At 41.2% G+C, this 20,010-nt stretch overlaps 1 protein-coding gene across 1 annotated transcript in view; it reads left to right on the top strand.

Moving 5' to 3' along the window:
• The window catches only part of igsf9bb (immunoglobulin superfamily, member 9Bb), a gene marked incomplete at its 3' end in the record, with an annotated part of 156,490 nt that overhangs the window by 85,817 nt on the left and 50,663 nt on the right, over nt 1-20,010 (top strand). The window contains exon 5 of the mRNA XM_038297836.1: nt 1,814-1,931. Coding sequence (XP_038153764.1) covers nt 1,814-1,931 — 118 coding nt within the window. The remainder of the gene's footprint in view (nt 1-1,813; nt 1,932-20,010) is intronic.

Genomic DNA, 20,010 nt, shown 5'->3' with positions numbered 1-20,010 from the left:
CTTTCTGTCATGATTTGTGGACATTAAGATCTAAAGCAGGGTTCCCGCGGGTCCTTAAAAAGTCTTAAAAGGCATTGAATTTCGTTAAAATAAAATTAAGGCCTTAATAGTATTAAAATGTCTTAAATCAGTCTTTCGTAGGTCTTAATTTTTAAAACATCATAAGTAGGATTATTTTTTATTACGATTTATTTTTGTAATCTAAATAAAACGTTAAAATTGACAATTTTTTTTTCTTTTTATAAAAAAAAAAATAACGGCTCGCCATTATTGGTTCTGTCCCGATAGCGGAACCGATAAAAGCGTTGTTGCGGCCAGGACATTTGGGAGATGCTCCATGAACTTTTTGTCTGGAAAATATGATCAAGTGTAAATGTAACCAAAATTGTCTCCAGCCAAGAGTTTCCTCCATGGCTAAAACCAGGGAACATACATGAGGCTCAGTGGATTTAGTGCAAGAAGCGATTCAAGCTCAGAACGATGGGAATTAAGGCAGTGGAGTCGCATGCGAAGCACGAAACACAAAGCGTCAAAATGGAGTTACAGAGAAACAGCCGGTATTTCTCAGTTTAGTTCCACCCTTGTCTCTGCAACGCCTCCACTTATCACCAAATCAAACATACTAAGAAAACCATACAAAGAAAAATAGCTGCTAAAAAGACTTAGCACTGGTTATGTTGGGGCTTTAAAACTGATCTGTTTTGTTCCCTGCTAAAACAAAGTTTGTGAATTCAGTTCAATAATTGTTAAAATATATCTGTCATTTGTGTGTTTTTAGCTTTCTTCCTGTATGGGAAGCTTTTCAAAATCTGAAACATTAGTGCAGTGCTTTATGTTAAAATAAACCTTTGGGTTAAGTTGTCGCAAGCAGGTTTTTCTTGTGTTTCTTGTCAATTTGGTCTTAAATTTTTATTTCAAGTGGCATTAAAAAGTCTTAAAAAGTCTTGTATGTAACTTGCCTTATGCTGTAGGAACCCTGTAAAGAGAAGCGTCATCTCCTGGTCAGACCCTGTAAATCAGTGAAAGGGTGGAGTCAGAGAAAAAAAACATGCATGCCCAGGAGAAGGCTATTGACTGGAAGGTGGAGGGGATTTTGCTGGGAGTTGCAGGGAAGCAGGCTGCCGCTCGGCTGGCATTCTACTGGGAAGGGTCATTTTGAATGGCTGCTGCTGTTAATGACTGTATACTAGGAGCAAAGTGTTAACTTACCAGTCCAAGTATAAAGTTAAAAAAAGAGAATCGGTTTTACATCGGGCTACTTCTTTCATTCTTTGCTAAGATCCTTTCCAAGATCAACTCTTGTTTTTCCTCGATCTCTGTCACATTTTCTCTTTTTAGCCTCCTCAGAAGGTTCAAAGTTTTTCCTTGCCTCAGCCATTATCAGTTGCCCAGAAAGTGGAAAAATAGTAGAGCAAAAGCCTCGGTTCCATGACAATACAATTCTTCCAGGTCACATGACCTCATCAATGATGGTGCGTCTTCTCCCAACTTACATAGTCAGTATTTTCAAAAGGGGAGCCCCACTCCTAGCATTGATAGTGTCAAGCGCTGAACACTGGCCTGAGGAATCATTTAAAATAACTTATTGTCTTTAAATAAGAATTTTTACGAAATTAAAACAGATGTGACTAAAACTTTTCTACTTATTTTACTTACTTTATAGTCTCTATACTCCATTTATCGATTAATGAATTAGTTGATTATTTCAATAATTTTAACTAATAGTTTCAGCCCTACTGTGCATGCTGTCTGTGTGTTTGAATCTGTATAGCAAAGATCTGATTGTGCATATCTATGCTATGTGTACATTTAGGTGTCTGATGGGAATTTGACGGTGCTATCCATCACCCGGGAAGATCGAGGGCCCTACACATGCCGAGCCTTTAGCCTCCAGGGGGAGGCCGTCCACACAACCAGGCTGCTAGTACAAGGTGTGTTCAAGGTTTTTAGTGACTCAGCCTTTCAAGATCCTCATCTACTCTTCTTTGCTTAAACACACAAATAATGTGGAGCGGGACTGTATGCTGAGACAGTCGTTAGAAGCCTGGACTTGATCCTAGCCTGATGGAAAATAAGATTTATGAATATAACGGAGGACATTTAGCAGGTATTTGCTCCAAAGAAGGATGTTAGGAAAATAGGGAGAGGAAATGATCTAATGTGGCACCCCCTATAGGAAGCTGCTAGAAGGATGCCTGCTTCCACTTTCTCGCTCACACAGTGATCCAAGAGCTTACGCAACTACATAAAACTTTTTCTTATTCATTTATTTATTTATTTATTTTTGACATTGCAAGCTTGACCAGAGTTTCCATGTGTGCATTCTTTGGAGCTTACAATAACCATTATATGCTTGACACACAAACGCCTTTACAAAAAGAATGCTTTAAAGTAGAATACCTTTCAATATAAATCAGGTAAAATTAAAAAGGCAGCTGAACTTCAACAATTAAAGTATAAAAAACTCTATTTAGGCAAATGTTTCGCATTCACATTTCAGACAAAGACTTTTCTTAGTGGCTTAATGGAATTCAACCAATCTTTCTACATCCTCATATATTTCTCAAAAATAATCGAAAGATTAATGGATTTGCAAAATAATCGTTAGTTGCAGCCCTACAAAAAAAAAAAAAATATATATATATATATATTTAAAAAATATATATTTTCTCACCCCTCGTGGGGTGGTATGTGTCATCCTTCAGCTCGGGTCCTCGGGTTTACCTGCTGTAGCCACTTTCCCAGTTTGGGGGTCACACACATATATATATATATATATATATGTTAAAAAAGGGTTACCTTCCACATGTTTTGGTCAATAGCATCCAATCATCTTCTGGTGGTTTTTGTGATCCTGCTTCCATTTCTATTTTATGCAACATGTATCCTCTTTTTATTTCCTATTCCTACATTCAACTTTAAAATCCAGCTGTTATTTCATTTTGATCGAGATGCCAAAAATATTTGTATTTTTTTACTATATCACATCCAGCATCAGATCAGATTGTAAACCTTCCCCATGTCAAACTGCTGAGATGTAGAAGGTCGAGTTCTGTCAGACATCAAGCGCGTTTCTTTTGGTACTTTGGAGTAAATTAACCATAGTTTAACAGATGGGCAACCGCAGGAAGAGAGTCGGTTTACATTTCAGGTGGTGTCATTTTGAACCTGAGCTCCTCTGAACTGAAGGTATCTCTGACTGCTTCTCTTCCACTCTCTGGCATTAAGTTATTGTCCTTCATTTCCTTTCAAGGTTCAGCAATTCTATGTTCAGGGAATGTTTTCTTAGTACCGTATTTTCACGACTATAAGGCGCACTTAAACGTCTTTTTTTCCCCTCAAAATGTGCGGTGCGCCCTATGGTGCGGTGCGCCCTATGTGTGTTGTAACTGCGACTTTTGAGACCACCTCATTGAGGAGATGATGAAAGAGTGGCTGAATGTAAGGAGACCACACTGAAAAAAAAATAGAGGTTGACAGAACTTAAATTTTCTAGGCAACGTGATGCATTTGGTTTTTTGAGTTTTCCTTACTTAAATTCACTGTGGTTGAGTTTACAAAGATTTTTGAGTTCTGCCAACTTAGGTTTTTGGAGTGTTACATAGAAATTTTGAGTTCTACCAACTTAGGTTTTTGAATTTCACCTTTAAGTTCTGAGTTCTATCAACTTTGTTTTATGAGTTTGACATATAGATTTTGAGTTCTACAAACTCAGATTTTGTAGTGTTATCTGCAAGTTGAGTTCTATCAACTCAGTTTTTTTAGTCCTACCAATCGTCTTCACTACCAATCATTCAACACACAAAAAATTATGTTAATACAACATTTTTATTGCTTCAAGCCAAACATTGCATCAATAGATACAGTATAAAACCATGTTCAACAACATAATCTTAACTGCACAGATCAAAGTAACCTGACACTGGACCAGAATGTTCTAGAGTCGTAAGAGGGAGTGATGATGAGGGAAAAAACAGTAAGACCCCGATTTAGTAAGAGGAAAACACACAGGTAATTTTTTGTGAAGTAAGTGTATTAACATATATGAAAAAATAACAGTTTTACAAATTTGGACGGCCTTCAGTTTGTTTTTTTCAATTGTAGTCTCTTTAAATTGGGTGCATCCTTTAAAAAAAATAAAATGAAATAAAATGTCTTGTTTCCCAACGGAAAAAGAAAAAGGTTTTCCCTTTTTATCTCTGAGTTTTTCTTTTTAGTCCTACCACTCCGACAGGACGATGAATGCAAAAAAAGAAAGTCCTCTTCAGTCCAAATCCTTCTCTTCAGTCCAAATCCAGATGTTCGCACGGTTGGCTCGCCATCTCCATTTAAGGAGAGAATCCAGAATCCAGGGTATCCAAAAAACCCTGCCTGCATAGCACAACAGGGCTTAGTTAAATCCATTCACTTCTTGTTCTTAACTGTACAGTTTATATCTCTCCAAGTATGATAAATTTCAGTGTGTAATGTAACTTTTCTAACTCATTACGAATTAACTGCTGCATTACAGGGTTAACATATAAAATGTTAATGTCACTGTTTTTCTTGTAAAGCAAATAAAATCATGAAAGCAAAAAATCCACATGCAAATAATGTAAATAACAGTAAATACCCACATCGGATTAAGAAAGTAAAATAATGTAGTCTTGTAATATTCTGTGCCTGAGTGCAACAACACTGCACTACATAAAACAATTTAGAAATTTCATAAGTTATTACACTCAACTTAATGTCTCTTTTCATTTGTACAATGAAAATAACAGGCAAACTCATGCTTCAACTCGGTGGCAATACACCACAAGGGAATGCTAACTCACGGAGCTAACCGCTAACTGTCTGTACTTTGCAGCACTCACCGGGAAAAGAAAAGATTCAGAAAACTGGTAGGTCCCAGGGTCGTTCCTCCGTGGTTCTCCAGATGCATAAAATCACAATGTCCGCCAATCTTCTCAAATGCGAGGGAAAAAGGCTGTGGACTTGAAGAAAGGGATAGGAAACCCCGTACCGTAGTGGGCGTGTCCATGAACATAAGCAGTGCGCATGCCCATGAGTTTACAGTTGAGGGAACTCAAAAAATCTTGTATAGGCGATTTAAAACTCCTTGTTAAACCAACTTCTGAGAATTTGAGTTGGGCAAACGTGTATTTATTTGTTAGATGTCAAATTTATATTTCTGAGTCGGATTACAATACAATTGTGTGTTAGAACAACAATTGCCATTTACTTTTTTAACAGTGCAGGTGTTTTTTTCCACTCATCACCATCGCTGTTAATATGTAACTCCATGCGTGCCCATCTCACAGCTGATGTGAAAAACATGGGGAAACAAATTAACCCTGTGCTCACTGTTCAACCGCTCGACATCGGTGTGAACCGGACCCAGCAGGTGCAGCAGAAGCAGCGAGTTTACATGCAAAGTCAATGGTTGACGCGCATATAGGTGCAGCAAAAGGTCCTGCAGCGCGTTTTGAGCAGCAGGTGCAGCGCGTCGGGAGCGCGCCGCCAACGCGCTGCTGCTGCTCGAGATGGAAAAATTGAAGTTTTGCTGCTGGACGCGCCGCATCAACCAATCAGAGAAGCTGATCTGGGAGCTGACAGCGAGACAGACACAGCGCTCTGATGACATATGATATTAACGCAAATGAAACGGGCTGGGGAGAGGATGAAAGGCAGGTGTATGTGAGGAGACCAGGTGCTTTTTTCCACGCATCACCATCGCTGCGTGCCCATCTCAAAGCCGATGTGAAAAACATGGTGAATCAAATGAACGCTGTGCTCGCCGTTATCCCGGGGGTCTGACAAAGGAACTTCAACCGCTCGACATCGGTGTGAAAGCGGCCGTTCAAAGTAAGGCTGTGAGCGGCGTGGGAGCGGTGGATGACCGACGGAGACCACAGTTTCACGATAAGTGGAAGGCAGCGCCGGGCAGATTACGCCACCGTTAGCGGATGGATTGTAGATGCTTGGACTAACGTGTCTGCTGGCTCTATTGTTCAAGCTTTCGCAAAAGCCTGCATTATTTCTGAGGAGCCGCGCTGCACGGAAAGTGACTGACAGCGAAGAAGGGGAAATTGGCATGTCTGATTTAGCGCAGCTGTTTAATTCAGAAACAGAGGATGATGACTTTGATGGGTTTGATTAATACTTTGTAATAAATACATGAATAAAGCACAATCACACTCAGTTTTGCTCCCGCTCTATTTTTCTACCTGAAAACTTAATTCAACAGCAGCCTCTGGGCGGGTCTCCTCCTCTTCACCGCGGCAGCTGGCAGGTGTTTTTCATCTAAATAATCTAAATCTTGCAGCTATATTTGCTGTGATCAGTGGGAATAAAGTAGTTTTAATATGTTTTTAAGTGAGAAAATACACCTGAAAACTTAATTGCAGTCAGTTCATCCAGATTATCTATTTCTGTCGGAGGCGCTCAGACCCCCACTTACCAGCGGTACACCGACAGTAAATCCCTTCAACAGCAGCCTCACCGGCGGCTGGCAGGTGTTTTTCATCTAAATAATTTAAACTGCAGGCACCAGGATACCGGCAATAAAGCGAACATATTCCGTCGGCAGGTTTCAGGATTTTAAGTTAATTTAGGAGTAATCACAGCGCTCTGCGATGTGTCTGTCTCATGGCCAGCACGCAGGTTTGATTAATTTGTAATAAATACATGAATAAAGCACAGTCATACTCAGTTTTGCCCCCGCTGTATTTTTAAAATACGCAGTAGAGCTATTTAAAGGTAGTAGAGGACATGTACCTGTATATAAAAAATGCGCCCTATAGTCCGGTGCGCCTTATGTGTGTGTTAAATACAGAAATGGGACACATAACTGAGACTGCGCCTTTTAGTACGGTGCGCCTTATGGTCGTGAAAATACGGTATATGTAGTTTTATGTAGGTTCTGTTGATCAAAGGTTAAGATCCACTTTTAAAAGGTGACTGTTAGGTTTAAACACCAAACATTTTATGCAGTAACCTGTAAAAATAAAGACACAGAGAATTTTAGTATGATTTACTTGCAAGGAGAGTGATCAGAGACTGTTCAGTTACAATTCTCCAAACCACTCTGAAACAGCTCTGCCCTCCAAGCCTTTATTAAGGAACGCCCTAGCTACAATGTTGGTTCCGACTGCTAAAAGGGAGGAGGAGGGGGTGAAACCCAGTCGGAACCAGAAGTCTGCATAACATCATACAGTATCATGAGATAAGGAAAGCTTTCACTCCTTTCTCCGGTGTTAGTGCGTGCATTTCCCTGTGTTCTCTCCTTGAACCGTCTGACCTTGAGCAGCCAGCTCTCACATTCAGCACTCCATCTGCACAGACTTAAAACATTAGTACAGAACTAGCAAGTAAAATACTTCAACACTCTTTATGATATAAGTAAAATAAGGATAACAAAATGTGTGAGCATAATTATATGATCCCAGTGTGTAAGCATAATAATATGATTAAAGTAGAATAACTTCCAACATTTCCCCCCTGTTTATTCACTTTAAGCTATTTATTTTATCATTCAGTAGTTACTTCTTTTCAGATTTTCAACTATGAAATCATGTTTTAGCTGTAAAGGGTACACTCAGAGGTACACTATATTGCCAAAAGTATTTGCTCACCCATCCAAATTATTGGAATCAGGTGTTCCAATCACTTCCATGGCCACAGGTGTATAAATTCAAGCACCTAGGCATGCAGACTGTTTTTACAAACATTTGTGAAAGAATGGGTCGCTCTCAGGAGCTCAGTGAATTCCAGCGTGGAACTGTGATAGGATGCCACCTGTGCAACAAATCCAGTCGTGAAATTTCCTCGCTCCTAAATATTCCACAGTCATCTGTCAGCTGTATTATAAGAAAATGGAAGTGTTTGGGAACGACAGCAACTCAGCCACGAAGTGGTAGGCCACGTAAACTGACGGAGCGGGGTCAGCGGATGCTGACGCGCATAGTGCGAAGAGGTCGCCAACTTTCTGCAGAGTCAATCACTACAGACCTCCAAACTTCATGTGGCCTTCAGATTAGCTCAAGAACAGTGCGCAGAGAGCTTCATGGAATGGGTTTCCATGGTCGAGCAGCTGCATCCAAGCCATACATCACCAAGTGCAATGCAAAGCGTCGGATGCGGTGGTGTAAAGCACGCCGCCACTGGACTCTAGAGCAGTGGAGACGCGTTCTCTGGAGTGACGAATCGCGCTTCTCCATCTGGCAATCTGATGGACGGGTCTGGGTTTGGCGGTTGCCAGGAGAACGGTACTTGTCTGACTGCATTGTGCCAAGTGTAAAGTTTGGTGGAGGGGGGATTATGGTGTGGGGTTGTTTTTCAGGAGCTGGGCTTGGCCCCTTAGTTCCAGTGAAAGGAACTCTGAATGCTTCAGCATACCAAGACATTTTGGACAATTCCATGCTCCCAACTTTGTGGGAACAGTTTGGAGCTGGCCCCTTCCTCTTCCAACATGACTGTGCACCAGTGCACAAAGCAAGGTCCATAAAGACATGGATGACAGAGTCTGGTGTGGATGAACTTGACTGGCCTGCACAGAGTCCTGACCTCAACCCGATAGAACACCTTTGGGATGAATTAGAGCGGAGACTGAGAGCCAGGCCTTCTCGTCCAACATCAGTGTGCGACCTCACAAATGCGCTTCTGGAAGAATGGTCAAAAATTCCCATAAACACACTCCTAAACCTTGTGGACAGCCTTCCCAGAAGAGTTGAAGCTGTTCTAGCTGCAAAGGGTGGACCGACGTCATATTGAACCCTATGGATTAGGAACGCGATGTCACTTAAGCTCATATGTGAGTCAAGGCAGGTGAGCAAATACTTTTGGCAATATAGTGTACTTTAAACTGGTGGGTTACTGATAATGTCATTGGAATTAGGATAAAAGTCAGGAAAATGCAAAGAGATTTCATCCTCTTCGCTGTCTTCATCATCAGATGGGTATTTTTCAGTGGGCATGAGGGCATACATTTCTGCTTTCATGGGTTGTATTGCTGTGGTAATCAGTCTATTTAGCAGCGCTCTAATACATGGAATACAACAACATCCACATAAGGTCAAGATGGCGGCAAATACAGCTATAGACATTAAAATAGAAAGCACCAATTGTTTGTATTTACCAAAAATGTCTCCAAATCCATCCCACATTTTTGTGTCAACTCCAGAATGGTCTTTCATTTTGCTGTTAAGAGAGCGAAGGCCTTCAAGGGCCTTTGTGAGGCTGCCATCAGCAGCGGTGTTGTTGGGAATAAAGGTGCAACACTGATATCCAAAAATAGAGCACACACCACCTTTTTCAGCTAACAACATGTCAACAGCAATACGGTTCTGGAAAGCCATCAGAGAGGTAGCTGACAATTGTTCATGGACGGCGGAGAAGCCTTGTTCTGTTTTATTTCCCAGCCTCTGGACGTTATAATGGATGTAGTTGATTTTGTCTACATTTTTATTTAGAGTACACCACCAGCATAAGAAAGATTCAAATCCTGCAGAAACTTGATCAATATAAGTAGGGTCATCTCCACTCCATGCATTTTCAGATGCCCTCCTCCTTCTAGTATGCTCTGTGTGAGGTAAAATGCTGTTTGCAGTCGTTAACAATTCATCCGTTGTGAGTGATGTAACAGAAACAGGTAAAATCAAGGTGACAGCAGCACATAATCCAGTGGTGTTACATGGAAGTTTGTCAAACAATTTTTCATCTCCACACCACCACCAGATGTCGCTGCGGGATTGAGGTTTAAAAAAGGTGGATACCAGTAAAATACTTGCACATTGTGTTTCATTTAGTGTGCCTAGTTTCGGGCTCGCTCCGGTCCTGTTTACACAGGTGAAATTTGCCACAGCTACTTTTTTCAAACAGATCGGTTTCTTTTTCTCAGCTGTGGTCAGGGGATAGATCTTATCCCAATAGGTGCAATTATCAGATGGGACCGTATAATTCATTATATTTAGAAGACATTGAGGAGTTATGGTGGCAGGAACCACACGTAACAGCGGTCTGGCTCCCATACACACAAGACAATCATTAGACACTGTTTTAGCTGCTTGTTCTGCCATTAAAAGCCAGTTGTTTGTTTGCCCAGAGATTCCAGTGATGACTTGAAACAATTCATCTGTTTTAAGCGGACCATTAATATTTTGAATTTTTATCTGTTCACCTTGGGCAGAAGTAAGAATCCCTTGTATCTCATCTCCTTCTTGTGTAATATTTACGGGGCACAAATACAAAGGCCAACATGGATCGGTTCCACTAGACCGTGCACATAGAAATGAGGAAGAACAGCCTTCCTTCTCAAGGGGTTCTGCTGTGGAGTTTATTGTCATAGTGAAAACTTTGGAGGCATGGTTAACAGTGAACCCTGATATTCTACTCATCCATTTCTTAGCTAAAGGTGTCCATCCATACGATCCCTTTTTCCACTGTCCAGTGGTTCTAAATACGTCTCCCCAACCATTATGAGTTCTTTGAACTATGCGAGGAAATAGGTAGAAATCATAACCGTGCCAATTTCCCGGGTCATGTTTAAATCTTTGTGAGAATGTTTGAAAAGGAATAGTCACCAAACTGATTACTCTAGTAGAGTTATAGCAGAGATAGACGTCCCTTTTACAAATAGCTGGATCATGAGGGCAACAAGAATCCTTGCCCTGAGTGAGAGCTAAAAACAAAACTAATATGAATAATCGCAACATCATCTAGGTTCAAACTTCAAAAAGTGTTCTATGGGTAATCTTTTTACACAATGGTCTACTTCCTATGACCTCTCGGCAGAGTTGTTGAACCTTCACCAGTTTGAGATGGTTGTATGCTAAAAAATACAACCCCCTTTGTACGATGGACTTCCTCTGGAGGTCGGTGAAGGAGACCAAATGTGTATTCTATAACAAGTACCACAGTAGAATTACTAGATTTCTAAGCAGTACGATAAGGTTCCAGAGAATAATTAAGAAGGTGATTTTACTTATTACTCATCTGATCTAACTATCACTTTCTTGCAATCTATTTAGAAAACAAATCTATTATAACCAAACAGAATTGAAAGGATAAATAGGTTTAGGGAAACCACCATTTTTAGGTCTTAAATTTAGCACATATTAGACATGCTTTACAAAAGTTTTTTGCATAGAATATAAATCCATATGCTGTATAATGATGCTCAATGCTCAATCAATCCTACAATCCCCCCGGTTGAGACATGAGTAAAATCATGACTCAATATAGCAGCTCATTCAAAGAATTTTTTTTTTTTATTTGGAAGGATTGGTTTATGTTCTGGTCACATATAGGGGCCATCATGGATTTTAAGATAGTTTGGCTGATTAACATGTTTGTTTCGTTGAATGTCATCCCCACTTCACATGTATTTAATAAGAAATGTTATGTTTAATGCAATGTTACGATGAAATTAGGACAGCAACTAACAATTATTTCGTAAATCGGTCAGTCTATCGTTAATTCTTTCGATTAATTGGTTAGCCAAAAGTTCTGTAAAGAAGATTACTAATGACATTAAACCAGGTGAAACCAAAACATCTCCTCCTGAAGAGCTCCGGACGGAAAGTATTGACAGACAAAAACATTTTATAATCGTATTTGCAAAATGTTTATAAATTTATTTTACAGTTTTGGTATGATTACTGATCCAAGTGGGTTACTCTGTCGGGGAAAGCCAGATTTTACATGTATATTATGTGTTAGAGTCTCTATACTCCATTTAATGATGAATCACTAAATTTGTTTACGAATATGCAAATAATCAATTAATATGATTCATGTTTTCAGCCACAGATAAAATACATGAGATGGGCAACACAGAGTAACTACAGCCCAGATGTTCAACTTTCATAGTGAAGTTATTATTTTTAATGAAGCATAGTAGGTAAAAATATAAGAGTGGGGTTTAACTCTGCACGATTCTATATATTCAGAACAGACTGTCTTCCCTCCTGAAGCAGCGCTTCTCCGATGTTTAAAGGAGGTTTGTTGGGAAAGTCCAGAGTGTAATGGTAATGTGGGATGCCCAGTCTCTATCTAAGCAAAGCATGGCTAGAGCATCCCTGCCTAAGAGGTTAACTGGACATTCAGGTAAAGTCAGTACAGACAGCCGGCAGGAGAGTCCTTCAGGGTCTCTCAACCACACAAGCTGGATCTCCTGCACAGCCTTTAAATGACCTTGAGCTGATCGGACTATGACAGTCTCAGGTCCTTGGCCAGCACCTGGAATTTGTTGTTTAACAGTTGTTCTGCATGCACCACTGTCACACAGGAAAACTGTTGGGGTGCTATTCACATGTATAGTTAATACAACTAATCCTTATTTGTGCATATTAATTATGTTTTTGATAAAAATGCTTTTGCTAAAATGCCATCAGAAGGCTGATAAAATAGAGAGGAAACAGGGACAAGAATAGAGGGACTAAACCTAGAACAAATAATGAATGTCTATTCTATTAACATTTCTCTATCTGTAGAATGGGTCTGTTTTATAGGTTTTCTTGTCAGGGGGCCCCCTTCCCGTCCATGCCCAGGGCCCCAAATTTCCCAAATCCGCCCCTGCCTATAGACCATCATGACAGGAAAAAATGGATTTTCAGCTGGCCCCTGACCCGCCAAAGGATTTGGCAGCTCAATTAAAGGAAACACTCAATTTCAGGTTTGGGTTCAGGGGCTGGCTGTGGGGAGATTAAGCCTCCCCATATCTTTTGACCAAGCCCCCACAGGTCCCCCAGAACGGGTAACCCTTGTGGAGGTGCTGGGCGTAGGAGAATAAGCCGGTGGATTCTCAACTTTAGGAGCTGGCAAGACTGGGGCTGAAGCAGAAGCAGCAGCAGCACCAAGTTCATTTGGGTCTTGCTGTAAAGCTGCTTGTGCAGCTGCTTGTGCTTGCTGTAATAATGCTGAATATGGACCTACAGGTAAATCATCTTTACGATGGGTATGTGCAAGGGTATGGGTTCTTTTATTGTGGTTCTGCAGGCTCCTGTATCACACAAAATTTAACAGGAGTGCCCTGGACCATCAGAACTATTTCTGGTCTATAACATTTCTTAAAAAAAAATCTTCTAAATTTAAGACATCCATATTTTCATCCTCCATTTCTTTAATAGAGAATGGCTGCTTATCTAGTCATTCTGAGCTTCCTGCATTTTGTGGTTTACTTCGACAATCTCTAGCTATGTGGCCTTCCTTCCCACATGACCAACACGCTCTGGAATCATCAGTTGAGTGTGATCCAAAGCCTCTTCCCCTTACACGGCCTCGGCCTCTGCCTCGGCCCCTACCTCTGGACTGCTGATAAAACACAGTGTCCTCTTCCTCCTGATAAAACACAGTGGATTCTTTATTTTTATTCTTTTTACTTTTTATGACTTTCTCTGCATGCAGGGCGTGATTTATATACTTTTGGAGTGTTGCACCACTCATCTCTATGTGGTGACGATTTACCCATTCTTGAATTACACATTCTTCCACATCCTTCTTTGGAGAGGGAATTCCTTCTACTGCTTTTCTTTGTCTCTCCTCCCTCTCTCAGCTCTGCACTCTCCCGCTTCTCTCTGTCCTGCCAATTTCATCCAGACCATGGTTTGCATGTAACCTTCTTTTGCCATCAAAGTGTCTTTATTTTTGCTTTTTGTTTTTATTTTTTGTTGCAAATCTTTTATGTTTGTGGTGCTCAATTTGCCATTAAAACCGTAGTTTTTTATCCAGTGACACAATGGCTCTACCGCCAATGGGTCATCGTTTTCGACTGCTTTCCAATCTTTGCACTGGAGTTTCTCTAATAACTTCTGTTTTTCTTTACTTTGCCCTTTTCCCATTTTGAACTAAATTTGGGCCCAGTGGGTTTTCAACACCTGTCGTGTTCTAAACACTGGGGCTTTAGACAAGATGGTGATCAACTACTTTTTGCGGTAAAACTCACTTCAACCTTTACAGGTGGAGTTTTCTTGTCTACAAACATCCACAAAAGTTTACCATTTAACCCTTGTCTTTTTGGTATGAAATACAGATATCTAGTGATATCTATATTTCCTTTCACACACACACACTCACATACACACTGCGCAGTTAACTTTTACTTTATTTTAAACACAGAGGACGCCGCTATCCTATGCAGAATTTAACTAGTTTACAACTCGGGGAACCTGCCCTTACAAACTAGGGGAGCCTGCCCTCCCGCGGACTTTAACTGTTTTAAAATTTCTGTTTTACCTGATAGAGTCTAGAATTGTCAGGGTTTTAGTACAAAAGGGGAATCTCGTGACCCCACGCCCTTCACTTCTATCTTTTTTTTTTTTTTTTTATATTTTTATAAATTTTTTATATTTTTATATATTTTTCTTCCAATAATTCACTCACTCCTTATTAAAAGAAAAACTACTCACAATTCTCTGCGTCCTCGAAATGCTTCAACCGTCGGACCCCAGCCTGTAAGGGAAAGACCAGTCCCGTAAAGGGTCTCCTTGCTGCGGCCGCAGGCTTATCTGGATCTCACTCACCTGCTGGGGGTCGTCGGGTATCTTGAAATCCGGCTCGAAGGACCAATTAATGTTAGGTTTAAACACCAAACATTTTATGCAGTAACCTGTAAAAATAAAGACACAGAGAATTTTAGTATGATTTACTTGCAAGGAGAGTGATCAGAGACTGTTCAGTTACAATTCTCCAAACCACTCTGAAACAGCTCTGCCCTCCAAGCCTTTATTAAGGAACGCCCTAGCTACAATGTTGGTTCCGACTGCTAAAAGGGAGGAGGAGGGGGTGAAACCCAGTCGGAACCAGAAGTCTGCATAACATCATACAGTATCATGAGATAAGGAAAGCTTTCACTCCTTTCTCCGGTGTTAGTGCGTGCATTTCCCTGTGTTCTCTCCTTGAACCGTCTGACCTTGAGCAGCCAGCTCTCACATTCAGCACTCCATCTGCACAGACTTAAAACATTAGTACAGAACAAGCAAGTAAAATACTTCAACACTCTTTATGATATAAGTAAAATAAGGATAACAAAATGTGTGAGCATAATTATATGATCCCAGTGTGTAAGCATAATAATATGATTAAAGTAGAATAACTTGTACAATTAATCCAACAGTGACCTGTGACAGTTCTGGGTCCTTGGGTCCATGTTGAGCCTCATAGATCTCCTGTTTAGTTTCCTCTCTGTATTCATAGCTGATTGCTGTACACATCTAGCAATATCTTCAACAGCAAACAGCTGAAGTAAGAAGTGTTGCTTAAAGCCAGGGCCAGGCCTCAGTGCTTGGCTGTGCTGTATCATTTCAGGAAAATGTGGATTAATAGATGCCCTCCTGGAAGGCCAGTGAGCAGCAGATCAGCAGCGCCTTCAGTGCCAACAAACATGGCGGATTGGCAGAGATACACAGACACACAGTGGCTGCCAGCAGCAGCAACATGACCATCAGGCTCCTGGTTTGTCCTTCAGAGTCGCTGGCAGATGGAAAAACTCTGCTTGTCCAAACTGGATGCTGCTAATCAGAGTTAGCATGAGGGAAACACTTTCTGATAGCAACATTGGCACACAGTGTGAAACTAAATAACAAATTCAATGTTTGGTGACATTCTGTGGTGTCCAGACTCAGCTGCAGTCTTTTACTCTATTAGGTCTTTGAACCCAAAAAACCTTTTTCAGAGGGAAGTGCTCCTTCCTTGCACTTTACCTATCAAGGACTCGAAACCTTGGTTACAATATTCAAAACAGACAGATCTGGATGAGTTAGAAAAGTCTTTATTGAACACTCGACGTGCGGCTGCTCATCAGCTGGAGCGGATAAACCAGATCCTCTGGTTCAGAGCTCAGTCCGATCCTCAGAGATGAATCCGAGAGGAGATGTCATCCGCTTTTAAACCAAGTTCACGAACCAGAAGATCAGAGAGCCGATGAGGTACAGAAGGGGATTGCAAGCTGAGGTCAGTAACACAGTCCAGGTTCTATAAACCAGCAGAATCCAGGAATATAGTCCAGAACAGAGCAGATAAAAAGAGCAGACAGGGGCAAAGCAAAACCTGGGATCCACAGGGCAGAAACTGGTCAGAATCAGAACCAAGATCAGAACGCTAGAGTTACTCACACAGAAACGATTGAATAATCTGGCACTGGAAGCTGGAAAACACACAGCATATATGGAAGTTGGAAACAGGTGGATCAGATAAGCAGTAATACAAAAACGGGCAGAGCTAAACAGGTGAGTGGAATAAGCAATCAAGCCAGCCATCAGCGCCAGCATCATGACATTACCCTGACCTGTAAATCTTGTGTTATAAGAGCATACAGCTGAGCAGTAAACCATATTAAAATCTATTTTCCTGTGGCACCGCTCCGAGCACCACTGCTCTCAGTAACAGGAGCATTTTCCTATACAAGGTTTGGAAATCATCACATGCTTCACGCATGCATGTTTTCTGCTCTTAAAACTTTCTAATTTCTTTGGAATCACAGGAAATAAAGTTATATTTAACACATGGAATGAAAGTAATTGCATTAGTAACACATGAATCTCATAAAGCTACGAGCCGTTCTGCATTGACGCGTTCAATTAATGGCGTTCACTGAATACTTTCATATTTCTAGTGAACTGAACGATCAGTTTTGAAGTAATAAACATGAAGGAGAGTGACGTTTACTCTGAAAAGAATTAGCAAAACACAGCTGTTTGCATTCAATTGATGATGACACTTTTCATTGGATAACGTCAGAGCAGCCTGACAGAGCAGCATGTATATTAGGGGTGAAACAGTTCACAAAATCCACGGTTCGGTTCACGGTTTCGTGGTCACGGTTTTCGGTTCGGTTCGGTATATGTTGATTGTTACCCTGAAATCCCATAAAAAGTAATGAAAAAATCCCCAAAAATTAATGAATTGTAATTATTTTTAATGATCTGCGGAAACCATGGATCATTTCTACATGTTTTGCTGCTTTGAATTTAATCATCTGGCGCATGCCCTCTACGATCTCCAAGGAACTCAGAGCGGAACGGACGGGAGCCACTGTGGAGGCTGTAAGCTTTGCTTTGTGCAGGCGGTCTGGAGCGCAGCGGAGCGAAGCGCTGATGGAGTATGAGGGATTTCGGGGTTAGCATGATATGTTGGTCGTGTTGCTGCTTGCACACTGTTTTTATCCACAACTTTCTTCCCGCCGTCATCGTAGGTCACTCTAAATGCAAAGTGGTCCCATACAGCAGACCTATAAAATGCTGCTGGCGCGTCTTCCAACTCCTGTTCTTTCCCACTCTTCATACCCACAAAATTCTCCACAACAACTGATTTTTTTCTGCTACACCCGGCTACGCTGCTTCGCTTCTTCTTCTTCTTGTTTACTACTGGTGGTTGGCTTCGGTCGCAGTACCGCCTACTTCTGCTCTGGAGTGTAAACGCTTCGCCTATGAGAAAAAGGAGCAGCGCATGAACCGAACGCAACACACGCGAACCGAACCGAACGGTTCGGACGGTTTTCATAAACCGTTCCATCCCTAATGTATACTGCTAGTCATTCCAAAAAAGAAAATTAAAAACAATCCACTGGACTTTGTTTCCATGTTTGAAGACGTTTCTCTTCCATCCAGGAAGCTTTTTCAGTTCAAAATGTCAAGAATAGCATTGAGCTTTTATACAGTTTTATACAGTTTTATACAGTAGCCCAACAAAGCCTTTAAAGTCTTCAATATTTCTTGAAACTTGGAAACCAGCTCCAGTGGACTTGTTTTTAATTTTCTTTTTTTGTAGTGACTGTGACCTGGATGACTGAGAATCTTCACCGACATCTACTGATAGTACTTGTGTGTTTCCTTGAAAACACAGGATCATGCAGTTTCTCTCTTGGCTGCTCTTCTTAACCAGCCCTCCTGGTTACTGCTTTTCTGGACGTCCTGTCGTGGTTTTTAGGGTTGAATTTCTTTAGGCTGTACAATGTCTTCAATCATTGTACTCAGCTAGAGCTCAAACTGTATGATGAAACCGCAGGGTTTAAAAGTTACCAGCTCGAGATGTTTGTTCTTTCACTGCACGGCCTGACGCACTAATGTGATCTACATGCTCACACATCCAAAGACCACGCATTGGACTCAGCGTTGACAGATGGCGCTGGACGGACTCGTCAATCTGGAAGAAGAAGAACTCCCCTGTTTGTACATATGCAGTGCTAGAGGTTCTGGTAAATCAGCTCGTAGCCCTGCTCCAACAGCATGTTTTACCCACCAGCACCTCAGGAGGGCCGACTGAATTTCAAGCATGTTTGATGTTCTCCCAACGTTACGATTCCTGATCAAGAGGTGTTCGTGAGAGGCTGATTGCCCCTCATTACCCCCTGTATACTACACAACGCAGGAAGCATGATGATGATGAAACTCGCCCCGATCCAAAAGATTCTTGCACGGCAGTGTATCCCCTGCTTCGACGCACATGAACATTTTTTGCTTTCTGACCTTGGAGTTCTGTGGGAGTTGCTTTTCTGGGAGTCTGGCATCCATTTTCAAGGTTTTCATGTTTAAATGAAGCCTTTTTACCTTAGACTAATGGACTATAAATATGTTGGAGTTTATATCTGCCCCTAAGTCGAGCAACTGCATTGGTGGCTTCTCCAAAGCCATCATCAGTATTTCCTGAATGTTGATGCCGTGATTCACATGTTTGCTCCAGAGCAATCTGCAGAGTTCTCCTGTGTTTCTAAGTAGCAGCAACCAACCGCCACATTCCTCTTTCTAATCCTTTTAAAGCATTTTTGTCCTCTCTGCTACAAATAATTTAAGTGGTGACAGTCTTGGCCATCTTACCCAGTATCTTTGTGACATGGGGGATTTATCTTGCAACAGTAAAAGGAAAGTTTTGTCCCTAAAAGGTCTTTAAAAGTTCCACCCTCTCTCTGTCGGTACATTAAATCCGGTCAGGTTTTTTCGATCTGTTATCGAACCAGGCTTGGCACTGGCAGGTTCAATTCAATTCTCTCTCTGACGTTATTCTGTGGTTGTTGAAGAATACAGAGTCATTGGTCTGATTTCGTACAAATGGCCGTTTACCAACTACACCATCAAATAATAACCACGGCAATTGGAATGATACCACAAATTTTATTTATACCATTATTTCCTAATCACTCAGTATGACTGGTACAAATATTCAATTAACACAAGTGTCTTTACCTTGTGCTTATTCATTACGCTAACCAGAAGCGCATTCCCAGACAAATGAGCAGATTTCCAGGACGATTTAGTCATACAGCATCCTCCCCTCTGCCTCTTTAAAGGAAATGTCAAGTCAGCAAGGAATATTCAATGGATCATTATTTATATCTAAAACTAATACTTTCGCAGTGATTTAATGCATTTAGCTTTAATCAGTTAAAAAAACAGAGAACATAATAATTTTCGTCGCGATCACTGAGCCCGGGAGCGGCCATTTTTTTTCAAGCAATCTTATATGGTCCGATGAATTTTTTAGTTTTTTCGACATGGACTTTAATGGAATGTCACGGGTGGAGAGCCATACCTGTTGACCAGGGATGTAATCGGGTGCCGGACGTCTCCTTCTGTCTGAGAATTTCTTGTTCTGTGCAGCAGTTCGATTAAGAGCAGATATGGTTTCGTTCCACACCTTGTGGCAACGGCGGATGTGTTGGTGGACGGATTGGACGGAAATCTCTTTTTCGTCTGCAGGAAAAGGTGGTGGTTGATAGCCAATGGATACCTGGAATGGAGACAGGCCGGTAGCAGCAGATCTTTGTGTGTTGTGGGCATACTCTACCCATGACAAATACTGACTCCAGTCAGTCGGGTTAGTGGATGTCAGGCAACGGAGAGTGGATTCTAGCTCCTGATTCATCCTCTCCGTTTGGCCGTTTGACTGTGGATGATATCCGGACGTGAGAGAAACTTTTGAATTAAGAGCTGTACAGAAACCTTTCCAAACCTGGGAGATGAACTGGGGACCTCGATCGGACAGAATCTCTTGTGGAATACCATGAAGACGGAACACATGCTTGACCAATAGCTGAGC

This window comes from Cyprinodon tularosa, unplaced genomic scaffold, assembly GCF_016077235.1.
Source record: "Cyprinodon tularosa strain WSP-4 unplaced genomic scaffold, ASM1607723v1 ctg399, whole genome shotgun sequence".
Classification (NCBI taxonomy): domain Eukaryota; kingdom Metazoa; phylum Chordata; class Actinopteri; order Cyprinodontiformes; family Cyprinodontidae; genus Cyprinodon; species Cyprinodon tularosa.
The sequence above is the reverse complement of the archived record's forward strand: the minus strand, read 5'-3'. Positions and strand labels throughout refer to the sequence as shown.